Here is a 24,622-nt window from a genome sequence, read left to right on the forward strand (position 1 = left end):
GAATAACAACAGGCAGCTCTGTGCACAGAACGTTGGCAGAGTCTGGATGCTTTCACCCCTTCCTTCGCACAGCCCGGTGCAGAGCAAATACCTGAAGCACATGCGAGCTGTCGGAGAGGTTGTCTTCCCGCTTGCGAGCCTCCTCCAGAAGCTGGGCGCTTTTCTTCTTCTCCATCTGCTCCTTGTGCTTCAGACTGGCCATCTTCTTTGTGTGGTCCTTCAGCCCCCTGGGTCACATGGTACAAGAGCGGCCCCCCACGTTATGCACCCGTGAATTTGTCGTGACGTTTCACGACATATTTTTTTTGGATCCGCAGCGATTATAAAGCACAGGTTATATGAACATGTTGTCAGATGCGCCGCCATCATCATTATCGACATCCCCGATCCATCCAGTGCTGGATGAAGGCCTCACCACACCTATTCCATCCTTCGTGGTCTAGCGATATCACAATCCATCATGCACCTACAACATGAGGCGATAGAATTGCTCTATCTCCGTGATGGTTGTACCTGCAGGTGTTTTTCTCCTTTGGTTGCCATTCCATTACCCGTCTCATTCATCGGCTATAATCTATTCAGGAAATGTGTCTTGTCTGCAATTTCACTCAACACGACGTCTTTAATTTGCACTTGCTCACTGATCAAAGCGATCTTCCCGTCTAGTTTAATTTCCAGCACAAATCTACTCACACGATTCCTGGTGCACTTTTCGTGCACATCTACATGCTTGTTTGTGGCGTTATATTTCATAACGAAAATAACACACTACAAATTGAGAGTGGAGTGAGGCAAGGAGATACACCGTCACCAAGGCAGTGACATTTGGAATAGAACGCCAACATTGGAATAGTGACATTAGAATGCGTTCCTCGGATAACGAAGAATGCATAAAGAGGCACACAAATAAAATATTAACCATCTCATACAGCACAGACATTGAAATGACTGTTAATAACGAACGACAGAAACATTTACAAAAAAAACTTAGCAAAGAAGGTTGCGAAGTTAGGCAAAAACTAAAAGAGCAAAGCAAAAGACACTTGAAATAATTTTACATGTAGGCTTTCACGACCGATGTTATGATTCCTAAATTAGTTTCTTTTGGGTTCGGTCATCGTGTCGGTATCATGTCTTTATTTTCAGAATGGGCAAGCAAAAAACAAGTGATAAACCTAAATTATCTATTCCAATAAAAACCTAGAAATCACTTATAATTAATCTGCTTAATAAAATGACGTAATTATTGGATACACTACTGAAAAACACAACATTTTTGTTCTATAGCAATTATTTAAGGTTGATCGGGATCAAAATGAATGATAAATAAAATGGAAAAAATCAAAGAGTAGAATTTATCGCTTAATATACCGCATTAAATAAACACACACAATACAATTTAGTTGTTTGATCACATTGACCATAATTAATTGCGACTGTAAATGCTTTTGAACACAGCAGGGCATACATTTATTGTACACATAGATCTAGCCGTTTGTCCCAAAAACCTGCAGCACAGTCAATGCAAACGAAGCTATCACTTAAAACTCGCAGAATAATTGTCCACATGATACACAAGCACATAAATATATGGGAGAAAAAAAACCAGCAAGAGATTTAGGGGAGCATACGTGATTTATAACAGAAAGCTACGTGATATGCAAAGGCACACAACGGCCCCAAGCAATACAACGTGAAGCCCAGCTCTGGCCAAAACTTCGCACAAGTGCTCCCAGGGTGTGTGCCCAAGTATTGTACCACGGCATCAATCACTCACGGCCACCTCCCCACCAGCAAGGGCCCTCTCCGAGGGGGTTATCAGACTTCCCCTTGCCATCTGGGCACTTGGCATAGCCAGAAATGAGGGTCAGTGCCCGCGCAAGAACCTAGGCGGCCACCTGTTCTGGTTCAGAGGGAAGGATGTCAGTGATGTGGCCGGAATTATTTTTTTGCCCGGCAAGACAGTCCGCAGACGCCGGCCACGTACGATCGAGGGAGAAAAACGAAAGGGGCCCCTCTGCTTTCTGTTTTTCATTCTCGCTGGCCTCTCTTCACCGTACCCGCAGCTGCCTTCAAAGAAAATTGTGAAAATGTGCAGAGTACAAAAGCCTCTGCCTACCCCCCCACCCCACTCCCTAGATGAATTGCTGAGGAATAAAGGATGGGTTTGGAATTTTCAAGAGACAACATATTTGTACCGATTTGTAAATTTATTTAAAGACCCCCTGCTGCCATTTCTTGCCAGGGTTATTGTTATAAATTGAGCTGGGGAGAGTTCCAAAGGTGCATATAAGTTCCTTCGAATTGCAACATGTTTTATTTTTTTAGATGGAAAAAAAAGGAAAAAGAACGCTTTCCCCTCCAGTTTGCTATTTATCATGCTGCCCACACAATCACGCTAATCTACCATGGCCATTCCAGAGACTTGGGTAAATGTGCATCGCAAACCACTAAGCTCTAGGAAAATAATTACTTTCCTTGCTCAATTAATTTTACGCTGCAATTAATCTTTTGTCATGTACTGCGAGGAAATGGCAATTCAGTGCAGGCGTGATGTGTTTGCGTGTTTAAATAAAGTTGCAACTTTTAAATAAGCAACTAAATGCGTACGAAAACGTAAGAAAACACACAAAATTGCAGAGGGCAGCAGATACCTATGAGGTGCATTAATCATGGAGCGGAGGAGGCACTCTCCTCGCCCACAAGTGAACAACACTTGCCCAAGCAGCATCACAGCTGTTAATTCTGAGAAGCAATTGCCACTTGCAGGAGCACGGAGGAGCGGCTACGCGCGTACGTGTGTGAATGTGTGCCAAGGCATGCGAACGCCAAGTGCTCGGCTCACTTTACAGTATAGATCAATGTCACAAAGTACTCAACAAACAGATTCTTTGCAGAAGATAATTTACAGTGCCTGCCATATCTAGAGGCGCAGCTGGCAAAACAACATCCCAAAGTCGATCCCTTCATTTAAATTTGGGTACATGGCGTCCGACAAGATCTATTCTCCAGCCGCAAGTGGTGACTGAAAAAAAATATGGGACCGCTATTTGCGATGTTTGCGTGCCTAATTCCTCTCCATGACAACGGTCTTGCATCCAGCAAGCACCTATATGTGCGACTTGGGACGAAAAAAAACCCTGGCACACAAGATGGAATGAAGATGGATGTTTCCAAAAACATTTCAAAATTGCTTCCCGTTACGTGGCACAAATGTACGCCAGCCCAGACGCTAATGAGTAAAAAGCCGCAGCAGGTTTTCTTCGCTTTATTGACTTACAGAGACTGTGTATGGGCATGCACAGCCGTTTTTGACAATCCACTGCTGGATGAAGGCCTCCTAATGCCGTGCGGGTCGTGGCAGTCATTTGACCATACCTGAACACGTTATAATATTGGCGGGGCTGGTGAAGTTGGGGAGCAGACATTGGAGCATAGTACAGGATATAAATTAATATTTCTGCACTGCCCTCTGGTGCCCACATAGGTACGAAGCAGCCTACAGCATCTGTTTTTGCATGGTGGTCACTCATCCAAGCGCTATCCAGTCTCAACCCTGTTAATCTTCAGAGATCTGCCACAGTGGAGAGCATCAAGAGCGATTTGTTTGTGAACTACGCATGGGTACGCAGCATTCAATTCAACGTGTTCGGATATTTGCTTTTATGCGGGTTAAAATAATTTATCCATTTATTTCATGGTATTTACATGTGCGACGTTTGATTGAGTCAACAAGAGCATCGGGTACAGAGGGGCGTCCAGAGTCAAATCAAGGCTAGCGATTTATGGCCGCTGCAAGTGAACCACAAACACGCACAAACGCATGCCAAACGCACTCAGAGGAACACCGATAAAAAATATGACAAAGCGAGGGATGGGAAGCCCTCACGACGACTGACAACCGCGGTGTGCCACGGGTGTACTTAGCATCCGGCGAAGCTGCCCCGAGCCGCGATCGCGTACACCTTGTCCCATGGGGCCCCCCCCACAAGCTCTCATTGCACATCTGGGGATTTTCAAATCCCACTACGGAGCTTTCATTTCAAACGGCCAGTGTCACTGCCGCAGCATTCTGCGCATGACGAATGACCGATGTGCTGCCAGATTGTGAAATGGGCGCCGTGATGAATAGGGCCCGTTGGCCCCCTCCCCATCTCTGATCCGGCCCGTATGATGTACGGCGCCCTGTCCGGCGCGGACGCGATTTATGATCTACGGGAATCGCTGGCAGCATCCACAGGGCCAGCCGAAAATAAAAGCCAGCAGCCAAAGCGGACGCTAAATGCTTCTCGGCGCAACTATTTGCATGCAAATTAAATCGCCGCTGCAACATTTTCGCTGGCATTTTAAGACAGCTGCACTTTTATACAGTACGCGATACAATGAACTGCATTCCATCGCGTGAAGGCGCTGATAATAAATAAAGAAATAAAAAACAATTAAACAAGTAAAAAGCAACTGGAATGTTGCTAGATCGTTGACATTTGAACGGTTGTAAAGACACACAACGTGAGACATGAACACAGGAGGAAAACACGACGATTAACGCAGTCCACGGACGACTGTGACCTTAAAAGTTAAACAAAAAACCGAGGTGTGAATTATCACAGAAACAACAGCACCATGTCGTTACGGACGGCGATAACTCTGCTGTCAATCTGAACTCACAATACGGCAACGCGGGAGGAGGAAAAAAATAAAAATCATGATTGTAAAATGACATGCGTACAAGCGATGGTAGGCTTCGATGAGGACTACTAACCTGGGAGTAGAGCTGGGATTGGTGCAAGGGAGGTCGGAGTGACGGAGGAGCACACAGCATAAGGAAGAGTATTAGGGGCATGTCTCTCCGTGAACACAGTCATTTTGTCAAGACCCGCCGGCTGTAATATTGATGAATCTTGTTTTGGAAATGTGAGGTGACCAGGAGATGTCAGTACAGAAACGGATTCTGCAAATCTATCCGTGCAGAGATTTTGAGTGTTACCACTTTATGCGTGTGGGTTTTTCTCCGGGAAGGCCAGTTTCCTCCCACGTGGCAACATTCATTGTTGAATAATACTGGTTAAACATCCCAATGAAGGACCTTTTTGGGAAGAGAAAAAAGTGTCTTGAGACTCAGTGAGGCTTTCATGAGTAAAAAAAATCTCCATGATTATAACTAAATATGAGAATAGGTTTTCCACTTTTTTCTGGCAACAAAACAGGTGTTAAGATGTTAAAACACCAAACTGAAACCTTTTACAATGAATCACGTCTGCATTCACCACAATACTTGTGGTCAGAATGCAAAAAAAAAAATTGATAATATATGCATTGTCTTTGAAACTGATTGGTCCACACCAGAGACAACTTGTGGTTAATGCAGACATGATTCATTGTAAAAGGTTTCAGTTTGTTGTTTTAACATCTGTTTTGTTGCCAGAAAAAAGGGGAAAACCTATTCTCATATTCTGGTACTGGCAAAGGAGGTCCCATGATTAGAACTAAAGTTAACAATAAGGTTACATGCACTTTCTGATACAATACATTCAATTACATTATTTAAAGCAGTACAGCACAAAAGGATATTAAACAAAGGGCATGATTAGTTCAGAATAGAAAAGTGCTTTGAAATAAAACGAAACATTAGTCCATTGAAAAAACACTGAAGTTAGTTGGTCACATTCAAGTGTGAGCAAGTATCCAATGCTCAAAATGGAAATTGACAAACCACATGGAAATGAGCAAAGCTTGCACTGCTCTGTATGATGGTGTGGTGATCAAAGTAAACCCGTAGACTTAAACCGCAATGTCATCACTGAGTTCAGGCCATGGCGTAAACCCTATTACATTACAGACGTTAAAAAAGAAACAGTAAAAAAAGCTTTCTTATTCAAAAATTATTGTGAGTGTTCATGTATTTTCTCTAAGATCTAGAAAAGACCTGATTAAATAACATTTACATGGGGAAATTTGTATTGCTCAGACAAAGGGGAAAATACTAAGGAAGCTCTCTACCCTGGAGGGTAATTCAAACAACCTTTGGTCTGCTCTACATTTCTAACACTTTATTCAATTTTGTCTAAATTTTATTACGATTGTGCTCTTGGCATCACGTCATGATACAAAGCCTCCAATTCAGAACTCTCGGACAGCAGTGCATCATTCTGTGTTAGAGAATGGTCCGTGGACCATGGAAGAAGTTACCACAGAAACTCGTCTGAGATTCCTTCAAGTGATGTCATTTTACCGCATAATAGGGGTGCGTGAAGTTTTCAAGGTGAAGTGAAAATGTTGCCACTTGAACGACTAAAGTAAAAGCATTGTTGTTCTTGTTTAAATGTTCAATTCATGGCAGTCCACCCAATGTACGTATTTGTACGTATAACATCTATTTGAATTCAAAGAGCAAGAATTTAGCCAAATTAGTAAAAACACTAATTTAAAGTGCGGGCTAAGACAATCACCTCCCTACACTTGAGAATGCAGTTCATTCTCAGTTAGCCGCCAAGATTAAAATACAGAATCTTAACAGTGGCAGCCCATTGCCCCGACACCCAAAGCTACCTGGCCACCTCTTGTTAAGCAGCTGCATTAATGACGATGAAGCGATGTCGCGTCAAGTCCTTTCTACGCGATTACACCCAACAGTTCGAAATCGGGAAACTCACTTCTCCAGCTCAGCAATCTTCTTGTCCTTGTCGTGCTTCTCGTTCTCCACCTCCTTGAGGATCTCGAGGAGGCGGTCCACCTCTGCCTGCGACTTGGCCACCTCCGACCGGTTCTGGGATAATTCCTTCTCGAGCTGCCGGATCCGGTCGGTGAGCTCGGGGCTCGTCCGTGCCTCCTCCTCCGCCACCTGGGACTGTGATGGCGAGGAACCACAGCGCCAGCAATCGCTACGTCAATGAGCAACTTCAGAAATGTGCAAGCAAGAGCGATGGCTGTTTCAACCGAGAAGAATTCGAATTAACAACGTCCAAACATCGAGGAGAAAAACGTCGCTCCTCCTGGCTTTGACGTTCCTCCTCGAAGACACTGGTGGAACCATCAACGGCATCAGGAGATCAACAGGCTGCTGCACACATCTCCTTCGTAAATGGAACATTAAAGACAAGCTACAGTGCGACTGCGGCAATGCAACCCAAACTATGTACCATATTTCTAGATTTGAAGCTTTCGTGACTGCAAGGATTCATACTCTTAGGTTTTTTCGGTAAAGTCACGTAGGTAAAAATTTGGGAATTTTGGAATTTTCCTCACTTGATGCAGTAATTTTAGCTGTGGCGGTCCCACCTGATGGCGGAGACTTGTGTTGTCTCCGAAACGTCGTGATTTATTATTTTATTTTATTTCCATTATTACTTTGATTAACTTTTAATTTTATTTTTTACCTACGTGATTTTACCGAAAAAACCTAAGAGTATGTACCATATGGTAAAGCAATGTAGTCTGTGCTCCGAAAACAGAGATTCTGATCAACCAATGTGCATGCATGTCATACGAGCACACGGAGGACGCATACATACCGTCAGGTATAGAAACACTACCAAAATAGCAATTCATCTTGCATAGTGAAAAGGTTATGGTTAAGCCCTGCAAATTTCTTGCCCGTGTCAGCACTGGTGGAAGGATATCCACTAGAGTGAGCTCTAGTGGACTCGCCCACACTGGCCTGACACGTTGGAAGAGGTGGGACGACGCAAACTTTATCTACCACAGACGACTTGCCGCTCAACTGCGGCGTGTGTACGCACGTACATTGCGGGGCGGACAAAGGCAGCATCCATTTGCAAAGTTACACGGTGATTTATTTGACAGAGAAATTAAGTAAAACATTTAAGGGATTACAAACAGAGAAGTGTTGTGGTATTTATCCATCTTCACAGTTGTCCCACAAAGAGAGTGCATTTTGTTGTTTGTTAACACCTAGCCCATTTGTCCAATCCACTAAGGCCTTGTGTAGTTTTCTAGTGAAGAGACAATGATGACACTTGAATGACTGGAGTAAAAGAGCTGACAGTGTTGTTGTTTTGATTTTTGGAAATGTTTTCATGGGACATGACACTTGGCTGGCAGCTTGCTACCCACAGCATGAATCCGTCACGCATCACCATAGCGGATAACCGTCAGAACACCAGTGTTTAAAATCAGCAGCATGACTAAAAAACGAAGCGTGAAAAAAATAATCCCTCAAACTACAAATAGATCCTTTTTTTCGCCAAACGGTTTTGAGCTAGAAAAAAAAGGAAATAAACAATGGACAAAAATAACGCAATTCCCAATTAATTTGGAATAATGTTTTTTTGTCAGCTTGGTCTCACGAAAAAAAAAATAGGACAAATGCACAACACGCTCGCTTATATGCAATAAACTGGACATGAAAATTGGGTTTTCAAGATAAAATTCCCACACACCTGAACAAACATATTACTGGAGGAATTTAAAAAGGGCAGCAATTTTCATTTACGATGGCATCTTAAACTGTCTTGCTGCCCAATCACCTCCAATTACTTCCTGCAATGGAACCTGTGTTATCAGTGTGTGTACGCTGTAATTAGGCTCCCTTTAGTCCATGTCAGTGCCTCTCAAAGCCATTCCCACCGTGGTTCAACTTACCTCTACGCCCAATCTTCTCCACTCACATTCAGAGCAGGTACCAATTGGTGTGTGAAAAAAGGGGTTAAACAAACTTTGTCCACTTGATAAACTGGCAGACAAGCAGCGCTTGGAACACGAGGATGCCATTAGGACTAGCCCACAGAGATCACTTCACGTCACCTGGAACCAAGGTGTGCAATGAAACTGCAGGAAAATTCACATTCACAGGAGTTTTCGCAATCAATTAATGCCTCTGACCAGTATTCACATCCTCATTGTCATCTCCCATGATCAATCGACTGCTGGATGAAGGCCTCCTTAAGTCATCGCTATCTCATGATCCTGCAAGGCAATAATCCACCAAGAACCTGCATTTGAGTTAATGTCATCGCTTCATCTCCTCAGTTGATGTCCTCTCAAGACGTGTGGTTCCATCTCTTATTATCCTTCACCGTCGGCCACCATCTCTTCTATCGACGCATTCTGCCCAGGCAGACTCACTTTCTTAACAGTTATAACCGTGTATTGAACCTGCAGAGGGGGTCCCTCTGATCCACATGATTCTCTTTCTGTCTCTCAATGTAATTCCGAGCCACGCATCTCTCCACGCTTCTTTGCGCACTTTTAAAATTTACATTCCATTTTCTTTATTAATGATCGTGTTTATGATGAATATTTCACATCAGGTGGTACACATTAAAAAAAATGTAGGCACATTACTGCAGGTATTACAAATATAGAAATAAAATTGAGGTCAGTGGAGTAAAACACTTGAGTTTTACTGGTAGGAACCTCCTGGTTACACCAGCCCACAGGGGATTATTGTGTCCGTCCGTCGTGCAGGGAGGGGCTGGGTGGGGAGGGAGGGGCTGGGTGGGGAGGGGAAGGTGGAGAGGGGCTGGGTGGGGAGTGGCTGGGTGGGGAGGGTTTGGCTGGGTGGGGGTGGGAGGGGTGGGGGAGGGGCTGGTCACCACGTGGTGCCCTTATAAAACTCAACGTTTAACCTACTCACGCCGGCTTGTGCCCGCACTCAGTCGGGCATATTTGCGGAATACACCACGCCGCCGTTGCCCCTGGCCATTGACCGAGCAACCTAACGTTCCTACCAGCTCCCTCCGCAGGAATGTGTTTTGGCAACGATGAGATAAACACTTTTGTCACTGACCTCTTTAAAAATGAGGAGTGATCTCTATGAAGCAAGCTTTAACAGTCTGCACATTCGTGCCTGCCTGCCTGCCCTGATATTTTAAGTGGACTATAGGGATTAAAACTTTTTTTAATAAATTTCAAGAAATGTAAATAGATCTTTACAAAATGATGTTAAATTTCACTTCTTTCCAAATTTTATAAATTACCTCGGATAAAAAAAAATACGCATCGAGATATCTGCCAAAAAAAAGACTAAACAATTAGAAAATAATGTAATGAAATAAAACTCTGGCACGCTTAACTCGACGAAACATTTACGTTACTCTGTCATCGTGGGGCTTCAGAAAGCCAAACAAAACCCCAGTCAAGTAACTATACAAAAAAAAACAAATTGTACACGCTTGTGACCAGCAATATGCACTTTTGTCTGAACAAAAAGTTGGATATATTTGCCGATGTGTACGTATCCCCACACATGAACGAACAAAAGTATGGTCGGAACGGTGCAATTGCACGAGTGTCATTAAAAGTACATTTCCAGCGATGAAAAGTGAAAAGCGCGAAGGAAACAAAAAACGAGTTCTTGAAACACATTCTGATGCCTCTGCAATGCGACAGCACTCACAAAGTGTGAACAATCCAAGCAAATTTCTGGAAATGCACTCTGTTTCTGTTGGGGTGCATTGCACACACACAGAACAACATTAATGTAATGGGGGTATGGCTCACCACCTCTTTTTTTTGTTGCAGACTTTCAATACAAGGAAAGGGTTTAAAAAAAGAAACTCCCACGTGTTCATCAAGCAACCACAAAGACATTATCAAGTCATTATCTGTGCCCCAATTATAAACACAAACAGGCCATTTTGTAATTGTTTCCAGCGTGTTTTCCTGACACGCAAAGTATTGCATGCCAAAAAATAAATGTATTGTGGTGCTCGTTTTCATTTAATTGTTCTCAGAAGTGAGAGGGGGAACCCAGCGTGATCTTGCCCGTGTCGAATAAGATTTTAAAATCTTTATTTACAGCCCTATATTAATCCACTGCTGGATGAATGCTCGCCTTCAGTGTCGATTATAAGTGAAAAGATGTGGGAGGCCAGCAGATATCGCTTGGGGCCAGGAATCGAACTGAGAATAAAACACACACACGTCTAAAATTATGCATTCCTGTTTCTGCTATCTCGCAGAAACCACTCGTAGAAGAAAACTACCATTTTTACTTGTAGTCTACCCTCCTGTAAATAATCAGGCAATGCCAACCCGTATCAAGTAGAGGTCAAATGTGGGTGGTAAGGCCACACATGCAACTACTCAAAATTGCTTATAATGTATATTCGAAGAGACCAGTAAATAGTAACAACTATTGTTCATGGTTCTGTGAGAAGCCGGAATGTTTAGCCTGCGTTCTCCTAGAGAACCATCCGCTAAAGCTGCCGAATGCAATACCAGCATTTTGACTAATGTGCGAGGTCTGGTTACATTTAGTCTGGAAGCAATTAGAGATGCTGCATTTGACCATATTTCAATTCTGTCATGTTAAAGGCACTCAGGGTTTAGTGGCCCGTGCAATCATACATGTGCACACGCAATAAGCACGCACACACAATTTAGCACAAACACTGCATCCTCAGCAGGAACATTAAAAAAAAGGTGACGTGGACTACAATTTCAATGTAATTATACACTTAAGCCAACGTTCACAGAAACAGACTAACTCTGTTTTTTTACGATCAATCCATTTGTGCAAGACGAATTCCAACCGCGTTATAGAGTTAGAATTACTTCAGAACTATAATCCATTGTCTGGAAAGATGCAAGCTCTTGACGGCACGGTGCGTGGATTCATCGATTAATATTAATCTTAAGCTCAAGACACACGCGTCAACTTGTGCCTGCGTACGGATTCGACTATTTAATTCGTATAGCTATAGGTTGGTGCCATTCATGGAGCCTCGAGCAGGAATAATAAAAAAAACTAAAATAGTTTCATGACTTTGCCGAAATGCTGGGGAGAGGTGACCTGTTTGGAACTGTTTCACCTCACCCATTTGCTACTTTTACACACGTCCATGCACAGCCCTTTGTCAATCTACTGCTGGACGAGGACTTTCCCAATGCTGTGTGCATATTCTCTGGGGTTATGTGACCACGTGTGGGTTGGTGAGGGCAGGTAACAGAGGTGGGAGCATAGACGTACAGTACACTGATAAACAGTGAATTTTAATGCCCGGACGGCCAAGGCTCCGAGTTGTTTTGGCAAACGCCATGGAGCATTACCCACCTTGACTTGCATTGGGGAAGCCATTTTGTCAAATTGCCTCTTATAAGAAAACCAAATTTAACTTTTTGCTAAACCCCCATTTATGAACAAATAATCAAATGAACGTTAACTCCATAATCAACGTTAACTCGCTCGTTACAATTTCTCCACCGTGAAATCCAACAAGGGAGGGTTCAAATAACCATTTGGCCATTTATTAAAAATGTCATCCGGCACGCAAATGTTAGCCATCTCTCTACATGCACGCTTAGACATTCTAAGCCTTAAAAATAAATCACCTTAAAAGCAGCACGACTGCGCTGAGGCCTTCAGTAATGCGTCGGTTTATTTATCATGCATTACCGATGCATAAAAATAAAACTTACATCTGTTACTTTCCACGAGGAAATATGTTACATCCAAGCATTAAAGCATATATGCAACGGAGCCATTTTTATTTTCTATGGCTGGTGGAGTCTACATACGAACGCTCTCTCAGAATCATAAACAGCTTACGAGACAACTTAGTCTTGGCAAGATTCGGTAAAAAACAATTAAAACAAAGCGCCGTGTAAGTAAAATTCTTTCACTGTCTCAAGGCTCTCTCAAAATCATACTGCATTCGATTCTACATTCGGCGTGGCAGTTGAAATAATGGTGCAATTTTCTAAAATCCCCTAGTCTCTTTCAACCCAGCAGTATAAATGAGTCCACCACGGTTAGTCCATCGGCAGGTCGTGTGCCGTGCGTCAAAGTATGGGTACTGCCACCTTTTCAAAGACACCGGTGTGGAGGAATAGGCCAATATAAACCGCTAGACTGGCTCTCTAGAGCTTCCTCTCACAACAGCATCGGCAGCTTACTTGTCGAGTCTGCCTCAGTGAGCCAAATCTCCTCCCTCCTCAAAGTACTGGAGAACAGAGTTTGGGATTTTTGTCCACAGAGTTTCTGTGCCCCCTCCCCTACGTCACTGTTCGTGCTTTGCATCGGGCACCGACTGAAATATAATTAAATATTTAAAAAATACATCGGCGAGCTAAACAGCAGCACAACCGCGCAAAACTCCGCAGTGGTCATATAAATTAATTTCCACGCGCGGGGAATGAAGCGTCGGACTTCATGCCGAACAAAACGGAATGGGAAGTCAGTTTTGAAGTTAGATTAAAAAAAATCCATGTTGAAAGGAGCATCATCCATCCATATAAGCATGATTATCAGGAAAGCTAAAAAACTGTCCCCACAATTATTGGATGGCAGGCACTCTTCAGCAACAACTGTGCATGCGTGCATTTCACTTCCCACCTTCCGGAGATGCGACTCCAGCTTGCTGCATTCCTCTGTCCTCTGCTCCAATGTGATCTCCAGAGACTTGAGCTTAGAGTCCTTCTTGAGCCCAGCCGAGGCGAGAGAGGAGGCATGCTCCTTGAGGTCCAGCAGAGACGACTGCGGGGAGAATCGTATGGCTCTCATTACCATCAATCGCCATCATCACTTTATACTTATCTCGTGCTTCTCATGCAGTACACATCTCAAGGAGTCCTTGGGCAGGGGATCCCCCCCTGCGGCAGCTGTCTGCGCAGCACCAGCTGAAGGCAGCACCAGCCAGCAAGTAGACATTAAGTCTGCCAGCAGGCATGACGATACTATGTGGCTTCCAAATTCAGTAATTCGCAGGTAAATTGTAAAAAAAATGTAATGCCATGATTCATCAGCATCATGATTTTATCATCATTCTCATCGGCAGAGTTCTAGCCACTGATGGATGAAGGCTACCCCACGCCGTCGCCATCTCTTACAGTCCTGCAGTGCCACAAAGCGCCGTACGAACTGACCTCTGAACCGCATTTCTTGCAGAAAGCACTTCTCTGGCGCATTTTCCTCCTTTGGCAAACATTCCGTCACCCAGTTTCATCCATCCACCAATCATGCCACCCCCCTAGTCTCAATGTGCACTGCGCAAGCACACTTACTATTCTCTTGCCGCGATCGCCCCTCACCAAAAGCGGCCGTACGTACGCTTGGGGCTTCTTGTCAGACAGAGCCAGTGACAGACATGGGGACGTGGCCTTGTGGCACACGGTGCCAGGCACTTTGGCATGTCAGGGCAAAGGAATTACGTTCGAACACGTGCACATTTTGACAGGATCGTGATTGCACGTGAACACACAGGCACACTCGCCATGCACAGTGCGCACACTCAAGGGGCACTGCAATTAAACTCGCAACTCCAACCTTGGGTGTTATTCCTAGTGCCTTTGAGAGACGGGAAAACTCTTCTGGAAGACGCGTGGGAAAGTTTTGTAACCTATGACCTATGGTATTATTTTATTTCTGTTCCCGCTGCTTAAAAAATGTGGGCTCTTGAAAGGTTGGAGAAAATTAGCATGACGCCAACAATTGCGCAATGATTTTACAACATCATTTGAGGGCTATATCAAGTGGGCTCTGCATAAATGCTCATGTAAATGTATATATTTTTAAATCCACATTTTTTAACATCTTTACTTGACTGTGGAGGAATGACCTCTGTAAATGCTTAAATGCTCAAAAGTATATCCTAAGCGCATGCATATTACATTAATGTATTTACCTTAATATTGGACATTTTTGTGAAGTGGGCATTAGTAAAGCGGAGTAATGGCATTTATATCATGAGAAAATGACCGAATATTCTTTAAGCCTTCATAAATCACACTTACAATAAAGTTCGAAGTAATTTTTCTTACAATAATAGTTTTGTTAATATGTCAAGGACAGACAAGATGACGAACATAAATGCATTACATATAGCAGATACTATTTTTTTAAAATAATAATTAGCTACAGGCAAGTTAGATTTCTTGGACAACTCATGCGAAAACAAGAGACTGAACATAATGTTACAACTGGGAAAATGATTCGTACAAAAAATCCGGGGAAGATAGTGAATTAAGCACATAAACAATTTGAACAATTGGGATTCAAATGGGAGTGTCCAATGCAAAGTTATTGAGTAATATCACACGCAGAGTTTGATGGATGGAAAGCCACCCATGACAGCCGACGTCTTTGAGAAAGGACATTGCACGTACAGAGACATTGTTAACTTCCACGTACAACAAATATTGTAGAGAGATACTTTTTTACTCTTTGTTTTTTTCGGTAAAGTCACGTAGGTAAAAAATTTAAATAAATTAAATCACGACGTTTCGGAGGCAACACAAGCTTCCGTCTTCAGGTGGAACCGTCACAGCAAAATTACCGTATCAAGTGAGTTCCACCTGAAGACGGAGGCTTGTGTTGCCTCCGAAACGTCGTGATTAAATTTATTTTAACTTTTTACCGACGTGACTTTACCGAAAAAACCAAGAGTATGAATCCTTGCAGTCACGAAAACTTCAAATCTAGAAATTGATACGTTTTTAATGTAGAAACCAACAAGTGTGTTAAAACACTCCGTTTAATTGCTCATGGCGTGAACCTGAAGTGTAAGCTGCATTTATTACATTAATCAACCCTGTAAAGATACCACAATGAGCCGTATAACCCTTGCAGTGAACCTCCTAATCTTACACATTCTTGGAGTAGTGCTCCATAGGCTATGCCACCATGCAAACATCTGCTAAATCATGTGAAACCACTGAATTAAAAATTACACGCACGAGGGTATCATATGAGACCGTCTGGGCTGCACATTTGGACCCCCCCCCCATCGCCACCACCCGTCGCCCCTGAACTACAAGGTGATTAAATAAATATACGCGAAAACAGGCATATGTCAGTGCTGTGTGTGTGGCAGAGAATGCCTATAATGCAGTTTCATTGAAGCTGAGATGGTTGATCATTCAGATAGAGCTATCATTTGCATGAGATGGCCACTTCCAGGGTAATGAGGTGCCTCTATTAGGCAGAACACGTTTAAAGTGTATGTTGTTTTACCAAAATTGGCGCACTTTCGATGAAGGTTCCCCCCATAGCTCATCTCATGATTCTGTGATGTAAGAACCCACTGAGCGCATGCGCAAGAGCTGGTTCCATTGCCCCATCTGCTCGGCGGACATCTTCTCAAATGCGTTTCATTCCCTGGCTGCCACTGTTACTATTCTTGAGCATTGGCCAGTGTTCCTTCTGGAGGCGTGTTCTTGTCCAAGCCTACTTACTTTTCTTAACAGTTTAAAGTATGTCTCTACGTCTCTCAATGTTTTTTTTTTTAGCTCCTATAGGAGCTTGCAAAATTGCTGAAAGCTACTATATTTCCAGTCGCTGTGGTGGGGATATTGGAAAAACATTTTCAATGAGCAATAATCATGCCCTTGGATAAACCTCATTGGCTACGATACTGCCACCTGTGCAAAACTACTCCGAATGTCATTTGAAGCAAATATGGACAGATGATCAGTACATCCAAATGGCTGGCGACACAGAGTACTGGGCGAAATGGAAAGACGGGGGTTTACCTCCTTCTCAGAGAGCTCTGCCTGGACAGTGTTGACCTTCTCTTTGAGGTCCTTGTTCTCCTTCTTGTAGGCCTCCACTTCCTCCTGTCGCTCCCGGTCGTCACGTTCTCGCTGCTCCTTCAGACGCTCGATTATCCTCTCCTTCTCGGCAAAGACACAAATGGAGGAGGGGTCATTGAAATGGCCTTTCTCCATGAAAATACACAAGCTGTTCTACGGGCCAAACTATTCCAGAGCCTCAGGTGTCCTTAGGAATTATGCTTTTGTTCATCACCGGCCGACATAAGCCACGCTCAAGTGTGTGTGAGGACAAGTGACCAAGTAGCTAAAATCAGCGGTGGAAAAGTTTTTTCTAATAAGCAAGGTTACTGGAACACAGTGATGAAAAAACAGCAGTTGAGAAAGTAGAAAAGTATTCCCATAGGGTGAAAAAATATTGGAAAAGACACCGAAACCACATTGAACAAATACCGTGAGCAGCATTGAAAATCAGCATAATGAAAGATAATCAAAAAGAACAGAATACGGTGGTGAATTCAAGAGGTCAACGTTACAATGATCGTGCTGTCAAATGCCAATGGCTGAGCCGTGCCATAGTAAATGATGGGCTAAGGGCAAAGCCAAGCCCAACAGCACGCGAGAGCATTGGAGAACAGGCACGTGGCTCGGAGAATTAATCCTACTGATCTACCAGGCACACATGGCAAATATGATTATTAAAATTTGAATGCATTGACGAGCAAGTATATTCGTGACGGGGCGTCCTACACGTCTGTCTGGGGTTTGAGCGCTCTTCCATAGTTTACTCAGACTAAACATTCAAGATTGGCTGAACGTTCAAGATTGGCAATCTGGTGGAACAGTAAAGCACCAGATTATTATTCTACCAGAGTTAAAATCCCGTCCAAAGGGTCAATTCAAGATTGGCAATCTTGAACGTGCGCTTTTGCCTACGTGTCTTTCCGTCTAGCCTGCTGAGCTCTCGGTTCCAGTAACAAGTGCAATGGGCTTACCGTGAAAGAGCGGGGTGGGGCGGGAAGTGGCCAAGACGGCAACAAAGTTTCACTTGTTTGAGGTTTGCGCACAAGTGAAATCATTTAACGATTCTACCGCAAAAAATACTTCCATCTTCACGGTTACATATGTGCAGGCTTATCACAGCAATCCCAGGTGCCTCTTGGCCCAAACTTAGCCTTGGACCACAGAGCCAAAGGGAAGCAAAGCAAAAATGGACTTAACCTACGGGAAGAAATATAAATCTTCGTGGCATCATTTTTTTAAACCAGAGCAAGTGTTTGAGGGGGGGGGTGGTTGCCACTTGACAGCAGCAGTGACAGCATAGAGACCACATGTCCAGACCTACTTCCACGCACGGTGCAATGTCGAGCAATAAATTGTGCACCATCTGTTTGTATTAACAATGACAAATTTAACAAAAATCACATTTAATCCAAAGAACAGGGACACGCACATGCAGAGCTAGCCCTCAATTTTCAGTGGTAAAAATGCTGATGGGAATAGCGCCACTGGTAGAACAGTAAAGCTCCAGATTAGTATGTTCCAGAGTTCAAATCCCGTCCAAAGGGTTCAATTCAGTTCTTCATATCCTTACAGGGGTCAACACGAAATTTGGTGGTAAATTAACGGAGGAATATCACAATCACCGAAAATAAAACATGAATTTTAGACTCCTGCAGCCGAGGCAATGAAATACTCATGAGCTACTCACATTTATAAACACTGGAAAACTTGAAGCAAGAAATATTCACTATGGAACACTTGGGGGCTCGATCGCAGGGATCATTAATGGTATATAGGTGCAAGTGGCACTCCTTCTTTCATTCAGTTCTGATCCGACTCCTTTCCCATCCTGTGATCTCATCCTGAAACTATTCCTCCAACTTTCTTTTACCCCCTTTCTTTATTCTCATCAATTCTTCACGCTTACTCTTCGCTACCTTCCCTTGCTTTCCGCACTCGTAGCTGGACAACACTGGAATATATGCATGCTTCTGTAATCTGATAAATGGGTATTCCTTTACTGATTTTTCATTGTTGTTGAAAATATGTACGCACCAAAAAAAACAAATATCCATAAAATACCAACGACACACAGGGATAACGGTTTACCAAAGCAGAAAGCGATGAACCAGTCTCAACAAGCGAACATTTCGATTTAAAGCTTTCGTGACTGCAGGAATTCATCTTCTTGGTTCTTTCGGTAAAGTCACGTAGAAGGGAAATAATAAAATAATAAAAATACAACATAAAAAAAAAACATAAAAATAAAAATTTTATTATGTTATATTTTTATTATTTTATTATTTCCCTTATACGTGACTTTACCGAAAGAACCAAAATAAAACATACTAAAATAATATTTTATTATGCTTTATTATTATTATTTTATTATTTCCCTTCTACGTGACTTCACCAAAAGAACCAAGAAGAAGCGAACATTTGCCGAAATAATATAAATAACTTTAGGGACACGGTAAAAAAATAAGGGTTGACCAGAGTCCTAAATTGCGTCGGTTTGCCCGTGGGGGTTCGAAGATCTGGCAGTGCAAACCTTTTCAGAGAGCGCCTCCTCGAGTGTGGCCAGGGCTGTGTCCGTGTTGCTCGAGTCGGCCTGCAGGGACTTGATACGGTCCTTGAGGCTGCCAACCTGCTTCTCCTTGTCCCTCAGCTGTTCCTGTAGGTTCTCAATCTGCAGCGCCGCACACAGTGGTGGCGGTGGAGGGGGGGGGGAGAGAAACGCGCGCTATTCAAATCACCTCTTGACGCTTGAAAACAAAGCTATGTGTTGACATCAAGAATGGTGGCCATGCCAAGCAATTAGATTCGTGGATCGTAAAATAAATGACCGCATGTTCCAGCCATTCTCACTTGACAAATGCGATGATGAGTTTGTTATTTTGGAGATGCCGTGGCTTTAATGAATCTGTATGAACGTGATTGGTGGTTTTATTGGATGTGTTTATAATATATTGTATTTATCCAGGACATTCCGAGTCCGAAGACCCTTTTTCAGGAATGTTCTGCATTGTGATGTTTCACGAAAAGTACTATTAAATTAGTGCTTTTCACATGGGAAAAAATCCACCGCACATACAAAAACATAACACTCAACAGGTCCACACAGATGGACTCAAACCTACTTGCTGTACTGCCATTTACTGGCAACCTCACAGTTGAGAGGATTTATAAGTCAGTAATTGAGATGGTGCTCATCTTCTATTTAAGCACTAAGAGTGGTGTGGAAATTCAACAATGCTATGGCAGGGGTTGAGTCTACACAAAGAATAACCACCGTTGGCTTCCATAAAAGTGGTACTAATTTTACCAAACCCCAGGGGAACAATGGGCTGAGTCAACCCCCAACCAAGATTTTAACTCGCCAACTTCCGATTGCGAGCCGCTTACTCTGCCGCTGAGCGGGTATTGGTGTTGCTAAAATCCGCGTGATCTACTAGCGATTATCCTCCACAGCGCTGGATTACAGGCATGAGCCCCGCTGTGCCAGACTTGGGTTAAGAAGAACCTACTCCTGAGATGGCACGGAATTCTGGCCCCTGCTCTTACAACAAGGATGTGGCACGGAATAGGTCGTGGCAGCACTTGGCTCCTGGGGGTCCTTGTGTACACATTTAGCGCAATGTCTACAGCAGCGTAATGACTGCGTTGATGGGCCAAAGTAAGCATCTCTAATGTACTGCAATAGGGCTAAGCGCTTGTAATGTTTGCGGTAAATTGTTTGGGTTAGTTCTTTGTAAAAACCATAATTAATCATGTGCAGATGCCGAATAAACAAAAAAATAAAAATAAGATTTAAATGAAAAATACATTTAGTTGTTTGTTATTCTTACTTAAATGCTGCATTATGTATGACTGCAAAAATAAATGTATTGTCTCTTAACATTTCAGACACTGCCCAGCGCACCGCAAGACATTTGTTTTACCATATGCTATGTTTTAACAATTGATAAATATATATCTGTTGGAACGCAAAAAACCCATGCTGTTTCAATCAGAGGGAAAAAAAATCTGAAACCCTCTCAGTCCGAATTAATAGCAGATACAAGGTCTGCTCAGACCCTACTGTAAAGGCTCACAACTGTCATGTAAGAATCATTAATACTCAACATAAAAGAACACATTTAACACGTGACAGACATCAAAGGCAACACACTGCCTTTGTTTTTTCCCCCTGCAAATGAAAAATGTAACATAGAGCCAAGTAACAGCACATTAATCTTTGGTACAGTGACCCGTATACCCGAGCCTACACTGGGGAACAAACGTTTACCCATAGGTTGCCACCTTTAATGACTTCATGTGCACTACACCGAACTCCCGCTAATCTGCATATAATAACACGTGCAGTGTTATTCCAGCAAGGCCGGCAATAAAATTTCGGTGGCTGCAGGCTACGGGTTTTTGAAACAAAAAAAGGGGCGGGTCAGATGGGGGTGGCTGCAGCTGCTCGCGAGGCATAATACACGTGTATTTGTTTCAACAGTCTAGATTTTACAGTTACTAAAGTGGCCCATGATTATGGAAACACTATTTTTTAGGAGAGCACCAACATCAAATAAAATTTTAAAAAAATGTGGTTTTGGAGAACGAATTCTGAGGCTTTAAAATGAGTTCTAGACTCGTGATGAAATACAGAGATAAAAGGTGCAGCCCTGCAATTGCTGGGTCATGCCACTGCTGGCAGAAGGGCCTTAACTCAAGGGAGAACTAGAGAGCCCCGATCGACCATGCTGTGCCCATTTCTACTGCTGCTGTGTGGGACAGAGGAGCGGGGGTACATGTTCAAGACATGTGCCCATTGTTTCTTGACTGCCAAGCCAGGAGATTTGACCATCGAATCACTGGATTGCAAGTCCAGTGTTCGAAACATTACCTTGCCGCAGCATCCCACGATGAGAAAATACATGCTACGAACCCGTGGCTGCATTGTAAATTAAATACCATTGATTTTTAACGTTGGAACTTTGTGAAAAATGTGTTTGAGTTGCTGGTGGGGATTTGCATTGACAAATGGTGAAAAATGATCTATTTTGATAGGGACAACTTAGAGGGGAAGACTGAATATTACAGATGAAGAAGAACAGGACATCAAGCGTAATAATTCACGAGTCACTCAAAATGTCCGAACGTACACCCTTGCACAATCCATGGATGCGTCTCTATGATGATTGAGGACCGTGGCCAGGCAGGTGGTAATGACACTTTATATGGCCCTGGTCAGTCTTAAAGCATAACATGGGGTACATTTCTTGCCACTGCGTTCAAGAGAGGACAATGATTAACTTGCAGAGGGGGGCAACGGCATCGCTGGAATAGGTTCCAGATTTTGTTTGGGCGGAACTAGCAAAATAATAATGCACTGAAACACAGGAAAGGAATTTATCAAAGAAAAGGCACACGAGTTGTTTGAAATTGTAAAACAATTGTCCGGAAATAACAATTTGATGTTTATAAATGTTCCTGAATGTGGGTGCATGTCAACATTGTGGGGATGTGCATTAGGATGATTTCAAGGAAATTGTTTTCTCATTGTTTGGTGAAGCAACAACGTCAAGACTTAGCAGGCAGGGAAGTAGAGTAAATGCGAATAATTAAAGCACATGTATGAAAAGGTAATTTTAAATGTAATCGATAAGGCAAATTAACTTTGTAAAATAAGGAGAATGCCTTGTTTAAATGGCAGTGTGAGGGACGGAAATCACAGATCCTGCTATCACAGGAAAAAATATTGGATCATTGTGGATAATAGGACGAATCTGCCGATTAATTCCTCTTACTTGCGAAAAAATGTGAATGATACGAAGCCAATCTCACTGAGCAGGACAAGAAAATCTGCAAATAATTGCAGGAATAAGGTAAAAATAGGGCAGAAAATAATAATGAGTTTCAAAGACCTTACAGTTCAAGGAAAATGATTTGCAGGTAATATGGCAGTGGATAAAATAAGTTCTGTAGAAACAAGGGCTTTAGAAATATTGCAATACCGCACAACTATTGTGGAGGTAAAGTTAGGTTTTTTTTGGTGGCAATAAGAGACCACTTTAACAAATCGTTTCGATGCGGCTCTGCGTGTGAAATGCGAATGGGTTTCACATTGGTATCGCGCCTATTTAGATATTATTTTTAGCGAGGCTGGCAGCAGGTCTGTAGGCCCCCAAGGGCTCCGTTTTTCATCCACGGTGGAGTGAGCACGACGGGCTGAATGGTCTTCTCTGCCGCGTAACGCTTTGCACTTTCACGTTTCCATGACACGAAACGCAGCCAACTTCCATGGCAACAGCCACAAAGAACAATGCCAACTACTGGTAATATATTCCCGTAAGAGAATATGCAACAAACGCTTCAAATTGTTGAAAGTTCTTCATCATCGTCATTTATCATTACCCAGTGAAGAACAGACATAACCGCCTTTGGCCAATTCACTAGAATGCAGACAATATTCTCAGATCTTGGAAGTTAAGCAGGTTTTTAAGCCTTGACTAAGATTGAATGGGCAACCACTACGTGTAACAGATTATCTCATAGGCTGCTGCGGAACTAGGCTGTGGGCAGCAGAGGGCAGCGAGGCGAAATCCATTGTTGGACATTACTTCTATGGCCCCGTGTCTATGCTGCCTACCTTGACGAACCCACACACTGACCAGTATGATCAAATAACCCACACGACTTGCAACATGTGGCGAGACCTTTTTCCAGAAATTAGATTGACAACCAATATAATGTATACAACACTTCAATGACAAGCTTCATCTTCCAAATTCCAACCCCATGTCATCGTCGTGGGAGATGGGCAATATGAGTAGGTGGACAAAGGGGCTATGGTTTAGGGGTGTGGAACACCTGGTGTAGTATTCACGATAGCTTCAGGCAGATGATCCTTAAAGAGGCCAATGGCATCCACAACCTAGCAGTGGGTAATGTGATGATGACTAAAGGCAGATAAGCCTCTGAGCGGCCAATGGCACCCCACAAACTTCAACACAATATTGCACTCCAAGTCCACGCTTAACGCATTTTCACACGAGTTTTCGCTATAACACAGTTCTTCTATTTTAGGGATCACATTTTGCACAATGCGAAATGCTGCCCGTTATCACGCAGTTTCCGAGCGGTCAAAGGTGAACTACTTTCTTGAGCTGCGCGTCTCAGCAGTACGGGAATTCTGGGTAAGCGGCGACGTACCCTCACACCGCACTCGGTTCTTTGTCCGGCCATCTTACTGCATGTGCGTACATCGCATATCCTGCAACCCCCACCTTTAACGTTACTTGTAATGGGGAAACCGTTTTCGCCGAACGCGTTTTCGCTTGACGGAAACGCATCTATCGCATTAAACGATAAATTCTGGTGATTCGTAAAATAACTGGACAACTTTCATGCTTCCAACACACCTAAACCTTCCCCTCGATGCCGAGCCGTGCCTCGGAAGATGGGTAAACGCAGGCTCTAGCGCACACGACTAATTTTGTGGTGTCGCAATGACATCGCGACTAGGCCTCAAGTTGACCATTTATGGAAGCGCTGTGGTGGGCACGGCATGAACTGCTGGCGAGCCAAGCAAAACCAACACGTCCTAGAGCAACAAACAAGCGTGGCAGGCTTTAGGCAATGATGCTACAACGCACATTTCCATCAAGCCCAGTGAAACAGCTCAGTATCCCGCAGTTGCACAAGATTACAAGGTAGATTAAAGTACATTTCATTCATTCATTCATGCATTACCATTATTTCAATCAGGTGAGAGATCGCTGAGACTACGAGTCGTTTTACTCAAGACCTGGGTTAATAAACGCAAACATGCAATAGAAAAAAGCAACTGCACAATAATGAAAGTTAAATGTAAAATGTCAAAAATAAAACTTTCAAGATTTTAAGCAAAATAACATATTTAACTTGAGGAAACAATAAACACAAAGCAAACAGTATTCAGACGAACCAACGGCAATACAAAAACACGACATTTTCCAAACAAGCAGAACTTTAGAGCAACTTTAAGAGACCCACAATAGGGTAAGATTCAGCTCGCCACTGATGCTATTCATGGCTGGAAATCAAACTTAGGTGGTGCGGGTGTTAGTGCAGTGCACAAACCGCGATGCCACCAACTACACACACAAAGACAAAGATCCCCCGTAGAGACTGAACAGACTGT

General features: G+C 43.1%; 1 protein-coding gene and 1 non-coding gene across 4 annotated transcripts in view; both read right to left on the reverse strand.

Annotated features, from left to right (window-relative positions):
* LOC144944336 (ERC protein 2-like) overlaps nucleotides 1-24,622 on the reverse strand; it is a 179,866-nt gene that overhangs the window by 99,511 nt on the left and 55,733 nt on the right. For all 3 annotated transcript variants that reach the window (XM_078872428.1, XM_078872427.1, XM_078872429.1), the window contains exons 11-15: nucleotides 19,004-19,141; nucleotides 16,432-16,572; nucleotides 13,298-13,438; nucleotides 6,654-6,847; nucleotides 92-227 (exon numbers count right to left, since the gene is read on the reverse strand). In XM_078872428.1, the coding sequence (XP_078728554.1) occupies nucleotides 92-227; nucleotides 6,654-6,847; nucleotides 13,298-13,438; nucleotides 16,432-16,572; nucleotides 19,004-19,141 (750 nt within the window). The remainder of the gene's footprint in view (nucleotides 1-91; nucleotides 228-6,653; nucleotides 6,848-13,297; nucleotides 13,439-16,431; nucleotides 16,573-19,003; nucleotides 19,142-24,622) is intronic.
* On the reverse strand, nucleotides 16,189-16,332 carry LOC144944450 (U4 spliceosomal RNA). The gene has a single exon (XR_013639591.1). It is a non-coding gene; the product is annotated as a U4 spliceosomal RNA (small nuclear RNA).

This window comes from Lampetra fluviatilis, chromosome 34 (assembly GCF_964198595.1).
Source record: "Lampetra fluviatilis chromosome 34, kcLamFluv1.1, whole genome shotgun sequence".
Taxonomy (NCBI): domain Eukaryota; kingdom Metazoa; phylum Chordata; class Hyperoartia; order Petromyzontiformes; family Petromyzontidae; genus Lampetra; species Lampetra fluviatilis.